We start from the raw sequence: 22,123 nt of genomic DNA, 5'->3' as shown, positions 1-22,123 counted from the left end.
TGCTTCCTGCATCCCTTCTTAGCGGGATGAATGTGCTGTGGCCATGGGACAGGTCTCCTGTCAGAGCTAAAGACTCATCAACCGTAGAAAGAAAAATGCTCAACTCAATTTCCTTCTATTTTAATTCTCATTTCCAATAATCAAAGTTTCATCACAGTGCTTCCCAAACTGGGGACCACCCTTGTTCAAAAGCCATGAAATCAAATAGCAAGCTTTCTGAAAAAAAGAGGACAAGACAGAACAAATCCCCAGACAGGAGATGTGCCTTGTGAACCTTCTGTTTCTGTTAAATGAAAGCGTGTGTTCACGGGGCCCTAGGTCACTGTGGAGAACGTGCTTTAGCCATGGCTCAGGGTAGACAGTTTGGGAAACATGGATACCTGTCACTCATGGCTATTACTGGACACGTTTTACAAGGACTTGGTTCATTACGCTCTCAGGAGAGCAGATTTAGGACACCAGCGCCCACGTGGACAGGCAGGAGAGTCACAAGAGGGCTCCTGACATCTGGCCTGGGCCCCGCAGCCGGCACCCTCGCCCTTTCCCCTCCCTCAGCTGGACCTCTCGGTGCATCTATTCTACAATGAGAACACAGCAGACGCGCTGAGCTGCTCACTGTGAGCATGGCCTCACTGGGGGAAAAGGAAACTGTCCTTGCTCTGCCCCGCTCGTCTTAACCACTCTCCCGGAAGCCGTGCCCATGGGCCCTGCCTCAGGCGGGGCCGGGGCAGAGCCCCTCAAGAGCCTGAGCACATTCACATCATATGAAGACAAAGCCTGGGCTCTCGGGTCACAATGTCCCAACCCTTTCACCATCAACCCGCTGGCAGATGAAGGTTGAGGGACGCTTTGCAGCGTGTGAGCTGTAGCTCCGAGTGCTGGATCTGCCAAGGAGGAGTTACCATCATTAGCTCCACCTGGAAACAGCCTGACCCAGACTGGGACTTAACTCCCAGACTGACCAAGGGTGAGGCACCGTTAGAAAAATCCTCGTTAACTCTCCTCCATACTATGCACCCTGGCCGTGAAAGCAGAACTGATCCTATAATTAAGAAGGTTTCACAAGCTGAAGCTGCTAGAATACATAACACCTAAAAATAAAATGAGTTACAGAATAAAACATAGAGTAGAATATTTAACTTCTATCAGAAAGACATTGATTAAAAGGGTGTGATGAGCCAAAAATGGTCTAGGACTTCGACATACTATTGCTTTGAAAAACCCACAGCAACTCTGCTAGAAAAGCAGTCACGCTTCACTGACAGGGTAAGTGACAGGGCACGTCCTCAGCTGCAGGGGACGCTCACCCAGAAGCGGGCACTCAGGAGGGCAGCGAACATCCTGCTCTCCATGCTGCTCACGCCCAGGGTAGGGGCTGCTTCAGTGTGACCAGAGCCCTGTGAGCAAGGGCCGAGTCCCATAGGGGATCAATCCGTGGGAGGCACCCAGCATGGTCCCCAGAGCAGGGACACACCTGTCCTGGCACCTGACGGCCCACAGAGCCCTGAAACCACTGGGGGCTCCACAAGGACACCACCCTCATTTCCCAAGCAAGGGAGTGATGTACCCTCTGAGCTTGTGGGGCAGACGCAGGGCCCGAGCCAGGAAAGCAACACACTCCGCAGGTACATGCTCCTGAAGCATGAGGCAGGTGGCCATCCCAGCGCTGTGGGCACTCGAGAGGGAGCGCATCTCCGTCCAGAACCCGCCAGCCCGCCAGCCCAGGGCCCCTTACCACTTGCTGTGCAATGTTGACATTGGACTGTCCAAACGTTTTTGGCAGGAGCTGCTTCCCCAGCGTGCTCACCGTGGAGGGGTGGACGGCGACCAAGGACACCACGCCTACAACACAAGGAGGTAACAGGTGAGGGCCCTTCTGGATTAAGGCTGCAGGGGACAGCTTCAGGATGATGATGCTTCCAATCAGATTCTTACCTTCCCTACTTTTATCATTTCCCATCTGTGGGTCAATTGCAGATCCCACTACTAAGTTGAACCCTTGTCCATGTGGACGTGACCACCAGGCCCTCCTGGGTGCTTTCAGGTCCCTGGGATGGGGCTCAGCCCCAGGCACATCACCAACCTGCCCTGAGCCCTAGGGGGCTGCCTGCTCACCTACAGAATGTTCCAGGGGGACTAGAGAGCCTGGGAGAGCAGCTCTGAAAGCCTACAATTCTGCGACAATTATAGTCTTCAAATTAGAAGCCACTATATTCCAGCATTTCACTGTATGTTTGCAAAACTAGTTTAGAAATCTAACATTCTTTTTCCTGGAGCAGTAGAGTCAAGTGTCTGTTTCTAGGAAGAAAAATGCCCCATGAGGATGCTGCTGCCTCTCTGAAGACACAGTCAGTCTCCTCACAAAGGAGGGGGAGGGTACATGAGGAGACAAATCCCCTCCTTCAACAGGTGTTTGCAAAGAGTTCTGTGTGCCTGCTCTGTCCTCGGTGCTGAAGACACAACAGAGAATAAAAACGGTAAAACATTTCATTTTATATATTAAATAAGAAAATCAAATAAAGCAGAAATATAAAAACTCAAAATGTAAAAAATAAAGCCCTGTGGTGCTGGCATCGAAGGCAGAGAGAACATGAACAGGAAGCAGTGGCCCTAAAGGAGCCCCGGGGCCGGGGGGGGGGGGGGGTGGTTGAGAGCAGGGTGAACGCAGTCCTTACAGACAAGGGCCTGAGCGTGCCGGGGGAAGAGCCGCCCGGACCCCAGTCCCTGCCACACGGGGAGAGGAGAGCTCTGCGCTGGTCATGCCCTGCACCCCTGGCCCCTGAAGCAGAACTGCCTCCTGTGGCCACCGAGGGCAGGTCTTGCACAAGGCAGACTCAGGTGGCGTTTCTTCATTTCACGGGCTCTGCCTCATGACAGCCTCCAAATAACAGTAAGACACAGTCTTCAATCCAGCCTGGTCTAAGTTTCATTTTTGAACCTTTTACAGTCCACACGCTTTAAAGAATAGACTCCAGGGGCGCCCGGGGGGCTCAGTCGGTTCAGCGTCTGACCTTAGCCCAGGTGATAACCTCACAGCCCATGGGTTCGAGCCCCGTGTCGGGCTCTGTGCTGACAGCTCAGAGCCTGGGGCTGCTTTGGATTTTGTCTCCCTCTCTCTCTGCCCCTACCCAGCTCATGCTTGCTCACTCGCTCGCTCTCAAAAATAAATATTAAAAAAAAAAGAACAGACTTCAGATTTCAATACACAATGAATCTTACTGCCACATACAAACACTGAATAATTTCTCTTGATAACCTAAGTCATCAAGACATTCGTCCATCAAACCAACTGACTGAATGTTAGCGTTTTCACCGACACCAGCAGATATTTGTTTTCTGTAAATGTTTGTTTGCTTCAAGTTTTATTTTTCTCTAAACACAGAGACCTGTATCTTAACAAAAGCAAACATTATTTTAAATGCTTATTTTTGAGAGACAGAACATGAGCAGCGAAGGAGCAGAGAGAGAGGTAGGGGGACAGAGGATCCAAGCAGGCTCTGAACTGTTAGCACAGAGCCCAACACGGGGCTCGAATTCACAAGCCGTGAGATCATGAACTGAGCCGAAGTCAGATGCTCAACTGAATGAGCCACCCAGGCACCCCCAAAAGCAAATTTTTAATGATTGTTTTAGATATGCAAAAGACGGTTTAAAAGACAAAAATAAAGTTATTCTGTTTTGCACAGAGAGATTTAAAACACAAACGTGTTAGTCATTTCAAAGTCACACATGAGATTATTATCAGGTTATTAATAGGTTTTTAGGAATACTGAATTGATTCGTAAAACGATAAACTTGGGGTTTTTTTCCTTTATTTTACAAATGATCCCGTCAACATCAGCAGCCCCAGCAGCTGTTAAGATATTAAAATAAAGTAAAATAAACGAGGTCAGAACACGGCCACATCTGGGCCAGAGCCGCAGGTGCGGTCACAGAGGACAACACTGAGCGCTCAGAACCACAGGAACGTCCACCTACAAAACCACGTGCTCACCCGCCAGGGCAATGGCAGAGCTGAGAGGCAGAGTGGATCGGGGCCAGGCCCCCTCTGGTTCTCACCAGGGTCTCCCTGTTCTCTGAGACACTCTTCAGCACTAAGAACTACCACACAATCTTTCTCCAGTATGACCTAGAATTAACTACTTTCCTTTTATCCTATTTGCTCAAGAGGCTGAAACAGCAAAGCTCACCGTCTGGTCCAGAGACCCGCCCCAGCTGCGCCCCCACCTGGCCCCGCCTGCAAACATCAGGGCTTAATGGGTGTGCTCTGTCCATTTTTCGTACTTTTCCATGCACATCCATAAATCCAAGAAAGCAGAAGTGTTGCTCATGTGGGCCTTTGAAACCCAGAAAATTATCTACATCTCACATAACTTTGCTCACACTGTCGCTGAGACTTGTCCACAGAAAGGTCTAGTTGATTCCTTGAATCTGTGCCGTTCCGTTACAGGACGTTGATTATACAAATACACAAATGTTCCTACTGAGACACCGCAGGTAACATCGGGCCGTCTGGCCTCCTCCTGCCGCTGGCGTGCCCTCACGCAGGTGCGCCAAGAGGACCATCTGTGCTATGGGCTTCCACATGGCACCTCCACAGGGCCGTTCTGCACATACCACACACGCGCCCCGCACACACATGCACAACACACACGTATGCACACACCACATATGCACCACACACACACTGCACACACGTGTACGCACATGCATGCACACACCACACATGTGCACAGCACATACACATGCACATATGCATGACACACATGTGCACACAAACCACAGTGTACCGCACACGCATGCACGACACACGTGTGCGCACACCACACACGTGCACATGCACGACACATGTGTGAGCACACATGTACACACCACACATATGCACGGCACACACATACCACACATGCATGACACACGTGTGCACATCACACCACGTGTGTGCAAGGCACACACACTTACGCACACCACACACATGCACGCCACGCGCACACACCACATGTGCACATCACACACCATGCACCACACACGTGTGCACCCAGGCAGCCTGGGCCCCCTCTCTCCAGGGTTCCTACCAACTGCTGACTCAGGGAAGACACGTCACTTTTTAACAATCTCAAGGATGTGATTCATTTTTAGTTTAATCTGACCAAAGACATCAGAATGCTTAACACACTTTTCTGACAAAGACCATCACACTCCGACCTACTTACACTCCCATTTACAAGACGGGCTAACCTGTAACACAGCCTAGAGTTTACTCACTAGAAGCACAACTACTTTAGCTGTATGCTCTCTTTAGTGCCTTTTGTTAAAGGAACTAGGTGACAAAATTTTTTTTTTTTAATGTTTATTTATTTTTGAGAGACCGAGACAGAGCGCGAGCAGGGGAGGGGCAGAGAGAGAGGGAGACACAGAATCCGAACAGGCCCCGGGCTCTGAGCTGTCAGCAGAGAGCCCGACATGGGGCCTGAACCCATGAACTGCGAGATCGTGACCTGAGCCAAAGTCGGACGCTTTACCCACTGAGCCCCTCCCCCGGCACCCCTGAAATATTTTCAACTATAACATCACGAAACAGAGAATTCCTCTCTTGGTGAGAAAAGGAGTTAGAACATATGTGGTCTGAGCTATTATAACCCTGAACAGGAAAAGGATTCTAGAAGTATTCCATAAGCATATTCTTACAATTAGCAATCACAATTCATTAATACCTATGGGCTTTAAGACAGATTATGAAATCATAAGGTTTAATGTCTTCTTGAAAATAATTTCAACCATTTCTAAGTTCTAAGAACCTAGTATTTTAAGAGTTGCTCTCTTGCCCGCCACGCTAGAAATACCCCAAGCGCTAAGACGGCGGCCCCCGCACGGCCCTGCCCCTGCACAGCAGGCGCCAGAATGGCCCTGCAGCCCAAGGAGGGAGGCAGGCTCCACAGGGGCACCTCCCGGTGGGTGGGAGCCGAGGTGCCCAGCATCTCAGGGCCTCGACCACACCCAGACCGCTCCTCTGGGAGCGCATCTCCTCTGCAGACCGGTCTTCCTGGCCAGCCCAGCAGCAGGGTTTGGCGTGTGAAACATGTTATCACTTTGTGCTCCAGATGTCGTCTGGGTTCAAACGATGGTGCCTCTGCTCTGCGCTCCCCGAGAGGGGCCAGGCCGCTTCCCCCGCAATAGCCGTGTGTGCAGGTGCACGCACCTCTGCGAGGGTGCCGTTCCCGTGTCTCTGGGATGATCCCACAACACCAGGCTGTCAGCCACCTGTCACTGGTGTTCATCTCTCCTGCCTGGGAGCCCATCCTCAGGGGAAGGGCAACTCTGAAGCAGAAGGAAAATGGCAGACGTCACAGGACACGTCCTGTCACCAGTCAGACCCAGCCACATCCCGCGACCTTCTGCGGGAGCCGCCTCCTGCACCAGGTGCTTGGGGTGCACAGCCCTTCAGGGAAAACAGTCAGCAGGCATCAGAGCACTCCATCAAGGTGCCAGGCGACAAAAGGCAGCACCGGAAACTACCAGAAATGGCCCGGCTGCAGATGAGCAAAGTCACACAGCCACAGGGAGGATCAGTGCGTGCAGATACCACACACACACGCACACGACATGTCAGGACACATGCTTAAGCACACGTTTACATCGTGAGCCATTTCTGCAGTGAGCGTGCACGACATGTACGCAGAGGCCGGAGGAGAGGAAGAGGCCGCACACAGGCCGTGGCTCTGGACTGGTTCTATGTGGAGGGCGGGCAAGCAGCGGGCACATCGGGAGGGCGTGGGCCCACGGCCTGAACCCTGGGGCAGCAGCCGCATGGCTGGAAGAGGAGGCTCCAGCAGGAACAGTGGCAACAAAATGTTGCCAGCAAAGCATCTGGCCAGACCCCTACCAGCAGGGCAGGCCCAGGAGCAAGGGGGCCCACACCCACCGGGCCACCAGAACCTGAAATGCCGGCAAAGGAGGCGCCACTGTAGCTATGCGGCGCCAGACGCCCACTTGTTTGGTGCGGCCACGCACACACACCTCATGCCCTTGGCTCCGACTCCAGAGCGCCTGCCCCAAACACAGGAACAAATGTGCACACGAAGGCTCACACAGCATCAAAGCCGTCGGCGAAGCCCTGGGAGCAACCCAACGGCTGTCACAGCAAACAACGTAGCCTTTGTTGTCTTGGACCGCATTGGGGCCTCTGGCCTTCAGGGCCCGTGGGCACAGGAGGCTGTGACTTCAGCACACCTTCTGGGGAAAACAGCTCTTTGAATCTTGCAGGCGTGACGACCGACTTGATGTGAGCACCAAGGCGCTTGTCCCCAGCTATCCGATCACAGACCAGCCGCAAGCCGCCATTAGGTAGGGGAGACCACCCTCCAGAGCCCCCTAACCAGGCAAAGACTTTCAGAGCAAATCCTCAGGTCTCCTCCACGAGGAAGGAGTGGCCGCCTCCAACCCCACTTCTTGCCTGTGTCCGGCCTGCCGGCCCCCTTGTCACAGGGACCGATCCCACAACAACGAACCTCCCTCCCACTCACCACACGTCTCCCGTAGGCTCTGCCTCTGGAGAAGTCTGCAGACACTGGCACCTGGAAATGGGCCACAGGCAGCAGCCAGAGGAGCAGAAGAGGCAGGTGAAGAAGCACGGGCAGCTCTGGAGGCTGAGACAGGAGCAGAGTCAAGGCCAGGACCCAGGGAACGGGAGTGCGCAAGACCCCAGTGTGAGGGGGCATCACAGCCAGAGCTTAGGCAGGAGCAGGCACGGGGAGCCTCACCTCAGGAAGGGTTCACTGGCCCCAGCCAAGGGCAGCAGGGTCACTGGGGCTCCCAAACTCTCAGCAGGTGGAGCTAGGAGCAGCTGGGAGGCAGCCCTGTAGGCATGGCACATGCGGACAGGAAGCGGGACGGGCCCCTGCCCCCTCATGGCCCAGCCTCCACCAGGTCTGGCCATGGCCCTCCTTTTGACTCCCCATCCCTACCCCCAGCGAGAGCCAACTCCTGCCCTTCACGGTCCCTCCAGAGAGACAGGCTCTTGGAAACACACTGAGGCCACATTCCTGGACTCTTGGACAAGCCTGTGCCAGGGGTCTGGGCCTCACTCAGCATAACCCTGGCTGAGTCTCTGCCAAGCGCTCCTCGGGAAGCGCCCACAATGAAAGCGGGGTCAGACAACACAGTCTGACACCCATGGGCTCCCCAACTTCACGAACACCACTGCATAACCCAGAGTGAGCAGGTCCAGTCAGTACCACACCGCCCAAAATTAGCATCGGAGCTCCTGAGCCAGAAGCAAAGGTGGCCGTGCGTGGAACAGTCCCCACGGGCGAGCACAGCAGTTGGGCAGCCTGGTCCTACTCCCTTTGTGGCCAAAACAGCACCGGACTGCCTGTCCAACAGACAAACGGCTCCATTTACGAAAAAGCACTTCTCTGGAAGGAGCAGGAGCCTGGCAGCGCTCAGCCTGCGTTCATGGGGTCAGAGCAGGGAGCACATTGCAGAGATGTGGCCATGGGCCTCCTCATACCCAGAACATGCCCGAGGCGCAGGGGCAGGAGCCTGAGTGCCTGGGAGGCTGTGCTGGTCCCAGCAGAGGCGGGAGCAGAGGCAGGAGCCAGGAGCCTCGAACTACAGCAGTCCTAGCTGTGAGCGGAGCCAGGGACACGGCGGGCCAGACCACACCCAAGAACATGCAAAATCCTTGAACAGTGCAGGGAACTGGCACCAGGATATTCTAGAGACTCAAGAAGCTATTGTCTTCTCATCTCTCCAATGCAACCCCCATAAGGGCTCAAGCACAGTTCAGGCAGCCCCTGATCACGGGAGGGGCCTGTGGGACCGTCCAAACAATAAAGGGACTCAAAACAAACACCAGAACGAAAGGCTTCCACTGTTTCCAGGGGAGCAGAGATCACAGTGTTTTCACTACTATTTCTGCTTAGTCACTTTTACTAAAGACGTCACGCCTGTAAATCCTAAAATTCTAAGTGTCCAATTAGTTAGACTGAAGCACCTCGCTCAAGCAACCTGTGAACGGTAAAAGCTATTGAACTAAAACCATCTGCAAACACTGAGTCCCTCAGCGGGGCCCTGTCCTTGGACAGGAAGGGAAAGAGGATGGGATCTACAGAAAAGCAGGACGCTGCCTACGACCTTCCAAACACAGAAACCCGGAGAGCACACATGGGCCCACAGCCCATCCAGGGGACAGTGGCCAGCGTGACGAGGGAGACCCACTGAGCCAGGAGAGGAGAGCCTCCATGAGCATCAGAAGGGGCCATCCTGATGCAAAAGAGGGAGCAGGGCCTGAGCCCACCACCCTAACCACATGGGCCGGGCCCACTGGGCCCCACGGGGAAGGACACAGCAGGACTCCTGTCCCGCTCACCAGCAACAGATGGATGGGAAGGGGCTGGGACTTTCCCCCAAAGCTACAGCAGGAGCCAAGAGGTCAGGGCCTCAGCCTGGCGGAGGCTGAGTGGAGGTGGCAGCAGTAATCCAGCCATTCTGAGCTCAGGACGCCACAGGTGGCCGGGTGTCACGCATCAACTTGGAAGGTACATGCCCTCTGGTCCAGCACTTCCACACCTAGTCTATCCCGGGAAATAGCCAGTGCGCTCATACACGTGGGCAGATGTTCATCACGGTAACACCAGGAGGGAGACCGTGGGACCCCAGAGCAGGGGGCAGTGGCCTGGACCTGTCCACCTCCATGTCCAGCCCTGAATCCCAACGAGCCACCGAACATACACACGTGGCTTCCTGATGGGGAAGACACGAACCCGGACGCACGTGAGGGAGGCACCACCAGCCTTGGGCTGCCGCCCAGGTCCAGAGCAGACACCTGGATGCTCATGGCACCCGTGAGGCAGAGGAAAGCACATGACCTGCGTTCTCCATGTCCCCGAATTTCTGCAAACAGCGTGAGCCCACCACTGACAGGTGCCTGCAGGCTGTCGGCGGCCCCAGGCAGGAGCCCTCCCAAAGCAGGGGCCCCACACTTGACAGGGGCTTTCGTCCCACAGAAATTCACGAGTACACCAACCCTAACACTCTCATCCACAGAATTGTATTTGGAAAAGAGGCGCCTTACCTTTTCCAGGACTAAGGTTCTGGTCTATGAAGACCTTGAGTTCCCCGTTGGCTTCAATTAGACCGGCCTGCAGAGAGCAACAAGGACAGTAAATAGGGGGTCTAAGAGCGACAAATCTACAGTTCGTAACAAGCCGGGCTGTGTGAGGGAGGTGTAAAATACGGCATGAAAGAGACAGAATGGTCAGGAGCCCATGCAGGGAACTTCGAAGCTTAACCCTTGTGACGTTAATGAGATACAGCTTTTGTACATTAAGTCAACACACGCATTTAAGGGGCAGTGCCTGCGGCTAGAGGAGGCGCACCTCGGGTGAGCGTAAAATTCATCTGACCACCTGTCGTGAGAGCAGACGGGCGATCCAACCTGAGAACAGGGCTTCCTCAGAGCCCTGGACGCGGCAGCTCTGCCGGAAATCGGGGGATGCACCTCTGTGTACAGGAGTGTGGGCCGGGGCCAGGCAGCATACGAGGTCCCCCCGGCACCCCAATATCCTGAGCAGGGTGACCACGCACAGGGCCCACTGATCACGCAGCTCACTGGGGCACCAGGCAAGTGACATCACTCCCCAAGGTGTGCAAACGCACCTGAGCCACTACAGGGAGCCATGTCTGGGACCAACCCCTGACACGCGTCCTGCGTCCGCTTTCCCTGGGTTTTCATGGGAAGAATCAGGGCTCACATGAGCTCGTCACGGGCACCGCAGACCATCGGCGTCTGGACGTCCGCACCCAAGTCTGTCCTCACCAAACATCGAAGATGTGCCTGCTGCACACCAAACCAGGGCAGACGGTCTTGATACACTGAGCCTCACCAGACACCAGCCCTGCCACATGCACACTCACACCAGTGCACACCATCCGCACGTGGTCACTCACACACATGCATGCATACACGTCCTACACCCATACGTGTGCACACATGTGCATAAACACACACACACACACACACACACACACACACACACACACACACGTGTACACAAGCCACATCGCAGGTCAACCAATCCCGGCAGACAAGCCTCCTCTGCCTCCTGCCCAGGCCTCTGACCACCAGCGACCCAGGCAGTGGGATTCCTGGCCCAGCGGGAGCACCGGCTGAGGACGCCCCGGTGTTCAGAGACTCACGCCTGTGTGTACACAGCAATCTCACACACATCCACACGAGCCACGCACTCACAGACGCTCACATGTCTGTGCGGTGTGCCTGGACTTTCCTCACAGGTGTGTAAGCGCAGGCCAGGCCGCCTGTGAAGGGATACAAGTGCACTGTCCAGCATCGTCCTGTCTGTCCAGGAACCCAGGGCATCTGCGGCCCCTTCCCACCCCAGGAGGAGCCTCAGGTTGGCAGCACATATGGGCAGCAACAAGCTGGACTGCAGACAGGCAAGGCTCGCCTGAGCCTGGCACGGGAGAAGCCGCATGTCAGGCCCTGCGGTGTTGCAGGGATGGGTTCCCTCTCTCCACGTGGTGCACAGAGAACAAACCAAATGCGCCCAAAATGCACAAATCCACACACGGAACCCGAGACGGAAGTCAGGCCCGTGCCAACACCACATGGGCCACGTTTCCTGGACTCTCCAAAACTCCACCTTCCCACAGAAGCGGAGGGAGCCAAGCACATGCCCACAAGGATGGCAGCAGATTGAGGCCGGGCTGGGCTAGAGGACTGCTGGCCAGGAGCCGCCAGACTCAATGGCACAACTCTCTCTGGGCCAGGAAGCCTGCACCAGGCTGGTCCCAGCAAACAGGCTCAGGGTGCCCCAGAGACACGGGACACAAGCTGCCACAGAATTGAGGACACAGCCATGGCAGGAGAGTGCCTCAGGGCCCCCATACACCTGTCAGACGGCCCCAGGCTCCCAGCACATCATTGGTGCTGCCGGCTCCTTGATCCCACAGACAGCGGCCCTGGGCTCCATGTCCACTGTCCTGTACCAGAGTGGACGGGTGGCTGGACGCCTGAGCTGGCAGCCATGGAGCCCCAAGATCACACAGGGCCTGTCACTGCCCTCATGGGTCTGCCTGGGTGGGACCCAGCGTTGCCCAACCTGGGGCCACTGCCCGTGCTGCTCCAGCTCGGCGGTCACGGGCCACTCATGGGAAACCCCCTCCCACAGAGGGAGCACTCATAGTCCACACATCAGTGGCACAGCCCCAGCAACCCCTCATAATGTGGAAGGAAGGGAACCAGGCCAGGAAGCCCCCAGTCACTCTGGAGGAGGTCTAGTCCAACTCAAGTGATCAGACTAGCCCATCCTCTCCAGAGCCAAAGGGCTTCGTCCTCCCTGGCCACACGCAACCCACCATGGCCACCGGATGAGTGGCCTGGGCGGCGAGCAGGTCAGGTCAGCCCAGCCCTTTCCGGATAAGTCTGGAAACAGACGAAGAGGCCAGTCCCTTCTTGCCGGTCTCAGGGTCACAATCCAAAGCTGGGAAGTCACTGGAGAACACAGAGAGCAGAAGACAGAGGCAGAGAGCCGGCTGACACAGAGGAGAGGCTGGAGCGAGCCACAGGTGCACCCAGCAGCATCACGTCTGCTCCCGGACACCCTCCCAGCCACGGGGAGGACGCTGATGGAAGTTCCGCATACTCATGCTCTGTAAGGCCTCGTTTCTGTCGCTCAAAAGAACCTCATGTAGAAAGGGGGCTGGAGTCTTCAACAGGCTCCTCCCACCCACCACCCATGCAGCCCCAGTCTAGCCCCGTAGGAGTCCCACAATGCGAGGCGGCCCAGCACCGAGGGGCTGCAACGTCCGGAGCAGGCTGCCCGGCAGTGCTTGCCACCCCCCTCCCCACGACACCACCTGGGAGCCTGAGGGCACCACCTCTGACAGGACCGTTTTCCCATTCCCACCCTGTTCCCAAGCCTGATTTCCAGTTCGGAGCGTAAACCTGAGGGCAGTAACTGTGACATAGGAAGAAGCCAGCTGGCGGCTGGCAGCTCATTGACGCCCACTGTCCGTATGCGGGACCGTGACTAGGTACCCCACAGCAAGTCTCACGGGCACAGGAATTCTATCTCGCAACACAACGTGTGTCGGAATCACAGGTGGCGCAAGCTCGGTTTTCACGAAGGAAATTAGAAAGCTGGGGCTGGGAAGTCAGGCTTTGGAGAGAGTGGGGGCCTGCCTTCCTGCCATCCTCTCCTCCTCAGGGGCTGCCGGACACACTGCCACCCGGCCACGCCCAAATTCCAAAACACGGAAACCATTCGGGAGGATAAAGGGTTACTGTCGCTTTAACCCCTGAACTCTAAGGTCATTGTTCTGCAGTGGGAGAGTGGTGACCGATTTTTCTCTAGAACATAAAAAGTCCTTCTTTTCATCTGGGAAGCCACTGAATGTATTTTTGAAGCATACTTTAACAGCTGCATGCAGATTTGGCCCAAATTTCCTGGAGCCACATGACTGACTGCCAATGACCAAAGACAATCGGTCAGGACCAAAATGACGCATCTAGGGTTCCTGACCTCGAAGGCTGACAGCAGCGCTCCATAAGTCTCCCTGGAAGGAGCTAGAGCTCTGGGGGCACGCAGGCAAGGCAGCTGCGGAAAAGCGGCCACCCGGCCAGCAGAGGCCTGGCAGCCAGCGATACCAGAGCAGGACAGACTCTCGAGGTCAACCAGCTTCCACATACGACTGACCTAAACCGGTTCCAGAGCTGGTTTATCCTGCCCTACTGTGCAGACACAGTGCACGACACAGCCCCCAAATCAAGCCTGAGTCCAGGCCACACCCAGCTCGTCCCCCCAACCGTGCTCTCTGTAAACGTGATGGAACTCGTTTCAGAGCTTGATGACCAACTCAGAGAGACACACTTGTCTGGTCCAGCTGCGTGTGTCCACCTCGTCTGAGGCGCAGGAGCCAGCATGGCACTGGGCGGCACTGGGCAGAAGCACGTGGACAGCATGGAGTTCAGGAGAGAAGCAGGTCTGTCTGAACCACACAAACTTATTCAGGGGCGTATAGGAAGGTCACTGGCCCTGTCACCCATAACCCCATCCACCCCCGGGGTCCCAGCCTCAGCCCTCCCACAATGGAGCTTTTCTAAAACACCACCCTTCGTGGGTGTGAACCCCAAAGGACACTGAACACCCTAAGGAGACGTCTCTGGATGACAGTGACAAGCAGCACAGCAGGGGATTACTGCCCCAGGTGCTGCCCTGCCTTGTGGCCAGCGCTACAACACCTGGCTCACCAGCATCCACCCGCGGCCACGCCCACTCGAAGCTCTGCTCCCTCCCCTCCCAGATGCCAGCCCTAGGCCCTTGTGGGACCCCAGGCAAGTCCCCACAACCCGCATGAGGAGAGGAGTGCCAGCCCACCTCACTCGCAGCCTCACAACGGGCAAACCTTTAAACACCTGCAGCCGGTGACCCATCATCTCCGTCTGCCTGGGACCACGGGGTTCTGGGAAGCCCCTGGGGCACAGGACTGCCAGGGCTCAAGGCAGGAAACCCTAGGCCAGCTGCAAGGTGGCCCTCGTGACTCAGCAACACCTCCACAGAGCCGCCCACCGGTGCTGGTGTATGAGCCTGACAGGTGCAGACCAGGCACACGGTCCACTCTGTGCATGAAGCGAGACCCCCGTCTGAGTACGAGCTTAAAGCGAGCTCAGATCACACGGGACGGAGTCCGTCAACACTGACATTTGTGTTAAATTTGCAGTGGACCCTGGAAATGGTCCCCTGTGATGGAGTTTGCTCTTTCCCACTTTGTAATCTTACACTTGCTTCTTGTCTGCGTGGGCTCAAGAGCCCGTGGCCCCAAGAGCCTGTGGCCCTGTGAAGAGGGACAGGCCCCGAGGCTGGGCACACGCAGCAGGCCTGAGCACATGGACCACGCGGAGGTGCTCACCTCCTTCCCTTGGAGCCCAGGGACCCCCGGGGCGCCCTGCTCCTGGCTCCTGCAGTTCTTTAGGGAGGACAGTCCGAGGCCACACAGCACAGAACCACCGGGAACACAGGGAAACACTAACGTGTTCGTTACAGCCTCCTTGAGATTTTCTAACACCATCCCGTCCTCAGGGGCTTCACAGTCAACACCACAGGACCTTAGTTTACAACCACAAACTGGGACCCAGGAAAACATTACCACACCACCCACGCCCCTTCCCTCTTGTGCCTGGGGCGAAGCCGGCAGGGACGCCGGGACCAGCACCGGAACCAGGCTGCTGGGATGCTGTAAACGGTATTCCTGTACTGCACGTAGTTTTAAGTTAAGTGCACAGAACTCCTTCCCTTGCACACTCTTTATACTTAAGATGCAAACCTCCCTCCAGGAAGAAACACCAAGACGCTGAACGAATGAACATGTAAACCAACAGCGAAGGCACTCATTTGTCACAACTAACCTGAGTTTTTCTTACAACACTCATTACTCAGCTTTTTGGGTTTGTACTTAAGGTAAGTAAACCCAGTTACTGTGTATTTTCCAACATTGGATCCACTCAAAGCAGTAAAACTCAGCTGCTACACAGGAAGCTGAGCCAATTAGACGTGGACACTGAAACACCAACTAGGTTCTTTACTTACCAAACCAAAGTAGTAATGACCACATTCCAGCTTCACACATGCCACCCATCTCTGCCCTGCGTCCCTCACAAGCCGCGGAGGGCGTGGCCGGGACCCCCCACTCCTGCTGCACACCCTGACACCCTGATCCCCCTCCTTCTCTCTCTAGAACACCCTCCCCAAGACCCCTCTGGTCACCGCAGGATACAGTGCGGACCCCTCGGCAGGACAGACACCCAGGGCCGAGGGCCCGCCCACAACCTTTGAGGGGCCCATCAGAGGCACTGCCCCGGCCACTCAGGGCAGGGGGGAGGGTGGGCCAGCCGCTGGGAGACCACCACCACTCTGGTGGCTGCCTACTTTCTATACAAGTCCTACCTTGCCGCCCCCATGGGCCCACTAGAACAGAAACGCCAGTGAGGGCAGGACACGTGCCTGGAAAGAAAACCAGAGCCACGTCCAGACCGAAGCAGCTCCCAGCCCGGGGACAGCTGAAGAGTGCCCAGTGGCACCAAAGCAGCCACAGTCAGTACCAAACAAAGGGCAAGCCTGTGCTCCAATGAAACTGTACCTACACGGAGAGGCAGTGGGCCAGCAATTCCGCCGATTCAGACAGACACAAAAATCAGCAAGACAATGAAACTGTACCTACACGGAGAGGCAGTGGGCCAGCAATTCCGCGGATTCAGACAGACACAAAAATCAGCAAGACAAGGCCGGGAAAGGGCAAAGGGCAGGGGCCTCAGGCAGCAGAGGAAGGACCCGGAGACCCAGGAAAGCAACCACAGGCCCAGCTCCCTAACGACAGTTACACAAAACAGCAGCATGTGTGATCAGCCAGGCACCTGGGGGGAGTCCAAAGGAACCTTTGTTCACGCCTCGGCAACCCTCCTGACCTTTCCCATCACAGCGGCCCCTTCTGAGTCCCCACACACACCGGGAGCCGGCGTCCTGACTGCAGCAGCACATCTGGGCCTGCGGGGGCACCAAGTGCATCGTGGCTGCTGGCTGGCACCTGCCTCGAGCAGGCAAGACGAAGGGATGGGAAGAACGGTGAGGCCCAGCTCTTCCGTGCCTGCAGGGACCCGGTATAACCACTCGAGGTGGAGCCCTTGCACAGCAGCCATACAAACAGCACCTACCTGGGAGGCAACCCCGACCACCCACCATGGAAGCACACAGGGCCTCGCCGAGGGGCACAGTGCACCGGCACCCACCAGAAGACATCAGCGCTGCAAGCATACCGTGTAACAGAGCGCTCATCAATACCGTGAGCTGCAAGGGTGATCTAAGGTAGGAGCGGAGTCCAGACATACTTTGAAGGCCTGGCCCCTCACCCCACCCTGTGGCTCCTGCAGAGACCCTCCCTCGACTCCAGAGCAAACGGACGCCAGGCCCCGGGGCCCCAAGCACTGCCACAAGGACACAACCTGTGGGCACGCCCAGCACAGTAGGTGAGGGGGCACTTCACGGCCCCACCCAATCCCCTCCCCCTGAGCATGGCCTGCCCTGGTGACCGGATCTGCACAGGCCACGTCTGGTCTCAGGAGCCGGAGGCTGGGGTCCGGCTGGCTCGTCTCTCTCCCTGTGTGTGCATGGACCTCGCTCCAGCCCCTCCCTCCCGCGCTCTGGCAATGGAAGCTACCTGGCAGAGGGCCCATGAGGCCAGAGCTGGGGGCAATCTCCAGCCAACAGCCCAGAAGTGAACAAAGCCCACCAAGGACCAGGTGAGTGAGTGGACATGGTCCTGCCACAGGGACCTGGGGGTACGTGTTGGTGTGTGACACTCTCAGGTCCTGGGCTGCAAGCCAGCACAGCTGCAGCCAAACTCGCAAGCCACGGAAGCCGTGGGTAACAAAACCACGGTCCCAGGCCACTGTTCTGGGCAGCCCGTGATGACACCGAGTGGGGCACTTTCCCGCCTTACCCACCCGCCACAGAGAGGGCACCACGGTGACACCACAAAGCCTTCGGAGGTGGCATGTTACACAAACGTGTCTCAGGTAGAGCTATGGTTCGTCACATAAAAACCAGTTCCAAGTAGCCGCGCGGACAACAGAACCAGGTAGAAACGATCTAAGAAGGAGCGCTGGGTCCAGCAGTGGAAGAACAGGGCTTCGGATGGCGCCTCTGCCTCCACCTGACCCACGGGCCGACACCAGGGCACCAGCGCTCCCAGCAGGGAGGGTGCTGCCGAGCCGCAACATCACCCACACCGTGGCACCGCTGTGAGGGCCCACCAGCCAGCATAGTGGTCGCAGTTCTGCTGTGAAGGCAGGTTCCGGAAACAACCTAAAAGCCCATCAGCAGGCCTACATAAACAAGGGCACATCCAACCCACCAGCTCTACACTGACACAAACCTTCGGAATTCCAGCTGCTAGCTCTCTGACGATACTAACAAACGATTATTCGCTATTTGGGGCATTTTAGAGAGTTCTCATCTTTCAGAGATAACACTAGAACAGTGAATGACAGGACAACATGTTTGTAACCAGCTTCACAACCACCCAGCGGGCGGACAAGTGTGCACAGCCAGCCAGCCAGCCATCACTCAGGACAGTGACAGGGTGCAAGGCGTCACCACCACATCCTCTCTGCCTGCACTTGCATTCGTCTCAAATGTCCCACCAAAGTGTCTTCAGAGGGACACCTGGGTGCTCAGTCCATTAAGCATCCAACTCTTGATTTCGACTCAGGTCGTGATCCCAGGGTCGTGGGATTGGGCCTCCACGCCGAGCATGGAGTCTGCTTAAGATTCTCTCTCCCCTCTGCTCCTCCCCAACTCGTGCGGCAAGTGCATCCTCCCTCTCCCTCTCTCCCTCTCCCTCCCTCTCCCTCCTTCCTCTCTCAAAAAAAAACAGTGTCTTTGTAATGATCTATGTTTACAGTTACCAGTGTGTTTAGGGCCAAGCTGTGGAGTAAAAGAGCGGAGAACAGTGTGGGAGTCCTTTCACGTAAAGCTGTGTGACAGATGTGCACGTTCAAACACAGGTACCTAGAGAGTCAACTCCAAAATCACCAGGAGATTCGTAGTAGAATCACCTGGACTATGATTTTCAACAACTGTCAGCTTTCTAACATTTGAATTTTTTTTTAATTTATTTATTTTTTGAGAGAGAGCAAGGGAAGAGCAGAGAGAGAGACAGACAGACAGACAGAATCCCAAGCAGGCTCCACACTGTCAGTGCAGAGCCCGATGTGAGGCTCAAACTCATGATCTGTGAGATCGTGACCTGAGCCAAAATCAGGAGTCAGACAATCAAGTGACTGAGCCAGCCACACACCCCTGACATTTGAATTCTTAATGAAAGACTGTGTTCTGTAAGTGGATATGCATAAGGCTGCTGTCATTTTCTAAACAAAGGACACAGAACCGCAGGACAATGAGATCTAGACATGACAAGGGATAGGTAAGGACACAGGCTAGGCCACGCGTCTGAGGTCAGGACCCCGAGGGGCAACCACAGAAAAGAAACCAAGACGGCAGCAGGAGCGAATGGAGAAGAGGTCCACATCCACAGACTGGACAGAACAGGACACAAGGTCACAGAGTGCTGGCCCTGAGCCACAGGCAGGGCAGTGGCAGCTGGAGAGCAGAGAGCACATCTGCGGAGGAAATGCACACTCACACCAAGAGTGCACACTCCAGGGAGCAGCCACGGGAGACGCACATCCTCAGGAGAGAGTCCACCAGTGAGGGGTGATGCACGAGGCAGGAGTCAAATTTGCAACTTCCAACAGGTAGGGGGGAGCGGGGCGCGTGGGTATGGCAGATGGAGCAGTACTGCCACCAGGATCTGAAATTTAGGTGAGAACTTGGCTTTCTCTGTCAGGGGCCACGACCCCGCAAGTGATACACAAGTTACAGCTGTCCTTGCTGCCCCGCCCCCTCCCAGGTGGGGCCTCTCCCGCGCTCTTGTTACCTGCACTCTCGCTCTTGTTACCTGCACTCGAGGATGTCTCTCCCAGTGCAGAAATGCCCGCACTCTCTGGCTCCCGTGAGCGCCACCAGAGATGCTGGCAGAAATCAGCTTCCCATCCACCTCTGCCTGACCCCACCACCGCTCCAAACCAGAATGTCAACTGAGTGCAGAATCGTGCCACTACCACCCAGCCCACTGCTGGGTTTCTCCCTGAATCATCTCCCTCGCTCCCCGCGGTCACAGCCCTTCTTAGACATACGCAGCGGGAACCACAACATCGGCTTTCTTCCGTATCTGCACTCTACACTTCACCCTCTGCCTTTTTGCCAGAGAAACGTCAAATTTATTCTTGGGCACACACAAACAAATGCGAGATTGCCTGGAAGACAATGTAACATGACTCCAACACAATTTTTAAATATTTGCCTCCACCTGCTTTCTGGTGTTTCTACAGCAGGTCTATGCTGAGATAGCTCTGGGTGGTGCGTACTGCATTTTCACACCTGCTGAGTGGTGGCGGGAGACCGTTCTGGGCCTGACGGGGACACTAATAGCAGGCTGGGATGTGATTTATCAGTAAGTTATTGCCCAGGAGAACAGGATTCTGCCTTATGTATAATAGCAAAGTCTGACCCAACCAGATGGCCACACCAAGAGCTTTTCTCCTTAACCAAAGTCCCTGCTATTTAACTCCCCCACACCCACCCTCCAGACGGCCATGTCCCAGCCTCAGCCCCGTGAAGGGGGAGTCCCCGGAGTCGGGGACTCATCCACCCAGGACCAATTCCTGCTGCCCACCTCCCACTCCACTTGTCCAAACCGTGGTCGGGGCAAGCTGGAGGAGGCAGGGAGCCGTCAGCAGAGAGACGGGGACCAAGGTCAGGAGCTAAAACACACCAAGGGACCCTGGGCGCTCAACAGTAAAGGAACACCCCCAGACACCCCGTCTCTGGGAGCCTGCCGACCCCCTGCACCCCAACTCATTCCCAAGCTCAGGCCCTAAGGAGGAGCCGGTCCCCTCAGCCACACTAGGAGTGGGGTTCTCCCCGGAGCTCTGGTTAGAACAGAAGTGTGTGTGCGAACGGAGGAGAGACCCAGGCCCGCGGTGAGCTCCCAAGTCCTTCAGAGCCACTGGCCTGTTCTCAGGACCCACCCGGTGCTGCCAGGCTGGACCACACGTACGATGTGGCTGGCACTTCCACCTTCACTGCCCTGAGAGGAAGGTACGCTTGTCACCTTCGTTCCGCAGATGAGTCCCCAACCCCCAGAGAAGACTCTGCCTGAGGCTGCCCCACAAGCACGAGGGAAAGCTGGGCTCAGAGCACACAGCGCGGATCCACTCGGAATCGCTGTGTCTGTCCCGACACGGAAACCAGTTCCAGGAAATACCCATGGTCCCATGGCTTCACGTGCACTCGGACACACCCGCCATCCCATGGAAAGCAGAGGACTAACACAGCCAGAGGTGGAGACGTTTTCTGTTCGTAGAGTAGCCTTATTTTATTGGCTAATTTAAAAATTAACAACACACCGATCTGACTTCTCTTCTGGAAAAATTATTACTTTCTCCCTTTCAGAAAGAACCCAACTTTCCTTTTAACAAAAACCAAGTCACAGAGGCCAGGAGCTCGATCAAGTACCACTGTCCTTCACAACCTCCAAGGGCCCAGGTGGGCTGCAGCCGCAGGGATGGACAGACAGGACAGCCCCATCCCCTACCACCAGCCTTTTCCTTCCCAGGGGAAGGAGAGCTCAAAAACAGAGTGAGCACCACTTCTCGGACCACCGTCCACACGCGAGCCATACACAGTGACCCAGGATGCACGAGAGGTCAGAGTGTCCAGGATCCAAGAAACTGACCTGCACACTCACCAAATGCTCAGCCCTCCTGCCCCCAGAGTGAGATGTGGTCATGCAGCTCCATGAGGGCCACTGTCCAATGTGTCAAGGGAAGAGGGGGCACATCCACAGGAGGGAGGCACCCCCAGGAGCCTCCACTTCCGGCTGGGAGGTGCTCTGCTGGCACCTAGGTCTACAGGCCAGGCTTTCAAAGCGGTTGCAAAACCCCATGACATTGTTTAATTTTGTGACTTCCCTTCTGCTGGAGCTGTGCTTGTGCTGGGGGAGGGCACACCAAGGGCACCCTGAAATAAGGATGAGACACCTCATAACCCATAGCTATCCTAACTCATGGACTACTTTCTCAGATGACATTAAGGCAAATATCTTTTATAAGCTGCACATCATTCCTAACACGGCACCTGAATTTTAAAAAAAGAACATGTTTCAGAACTGATACTGATGAAGGAACAATAAACACCTTCTAGACGAGCTGGCTTAATTTCGAAGTGCACCAGATCAAAGCCATGGCCGTGTATGACTTCATGACTGACACCCACACTCAGCCTTGGAGCAAATTTGCAGACCAGGATTGAGGTCCTGTCAATACAGGTAGAATAAGATATTTTTCACTCAAATCCTCACTTTTCTGAAAAGCAAGTAAAACAAGAGAAACATAAGACCCCTTCAAGGTAATCCCAGTTATTAACACTTCCCAGCAGAGGAAGGAAGACATTGTGTAAGGCTGAAAAGATCTAGTGGGCTATACTTACGC

At 55.6% G+C, this 22,123-nt stretch overlaps 1 protein-coding gene across 2 annotated transcripts in view; it reads right to left on the bottom strand.

Annotated features, from left to right (window-relative positions):
• The window catches only part of TFDP1 (transcription factor Dp-1), a 40,309-nt gene that overhangs the window by 10,773 nt on the left and 7,413 nt on the right, over nucleotides 1-22,123 (bottom strand). For both annotated transcript variants that reach the window (XM_047858316.1, XM_047858308.1), the window contains exons 3-4: nucleotides 10,073-10,139; nucleotides 1,736-1,842 (exon numbers count right to left, since the gene is read on the bottom strand). In XM_047858316.1, the coding sequence (XP_047714272.1) occupies nucleotides 1,736-1,842; nucleotides 10,073-10,139 (174 nt within the window). The remainder of the gene's footprint in view (nucleotides 1-1,735; nucleotides 1,843-10,072; nucleotides 10,140-22,123) is intronic.

This window comes from Prionailurus viverrinus, chromosome A1 (assembly GCF_022837055.1).
Source record: "Prionailurus viverrinus isolate Anna chromosome A1, UM_Priviv_1.0, whole genome shotgun sequence".
Taxonomy (NCBI): Eukaryota; Metazoa; Chordata; class Mammalia; order Carnivora; family Felidae; genus Prionailurus; species Prionailurus viverrinus.
This window is presented reverse-complemented; position numbering and strand designations above follow the sequence as displayed.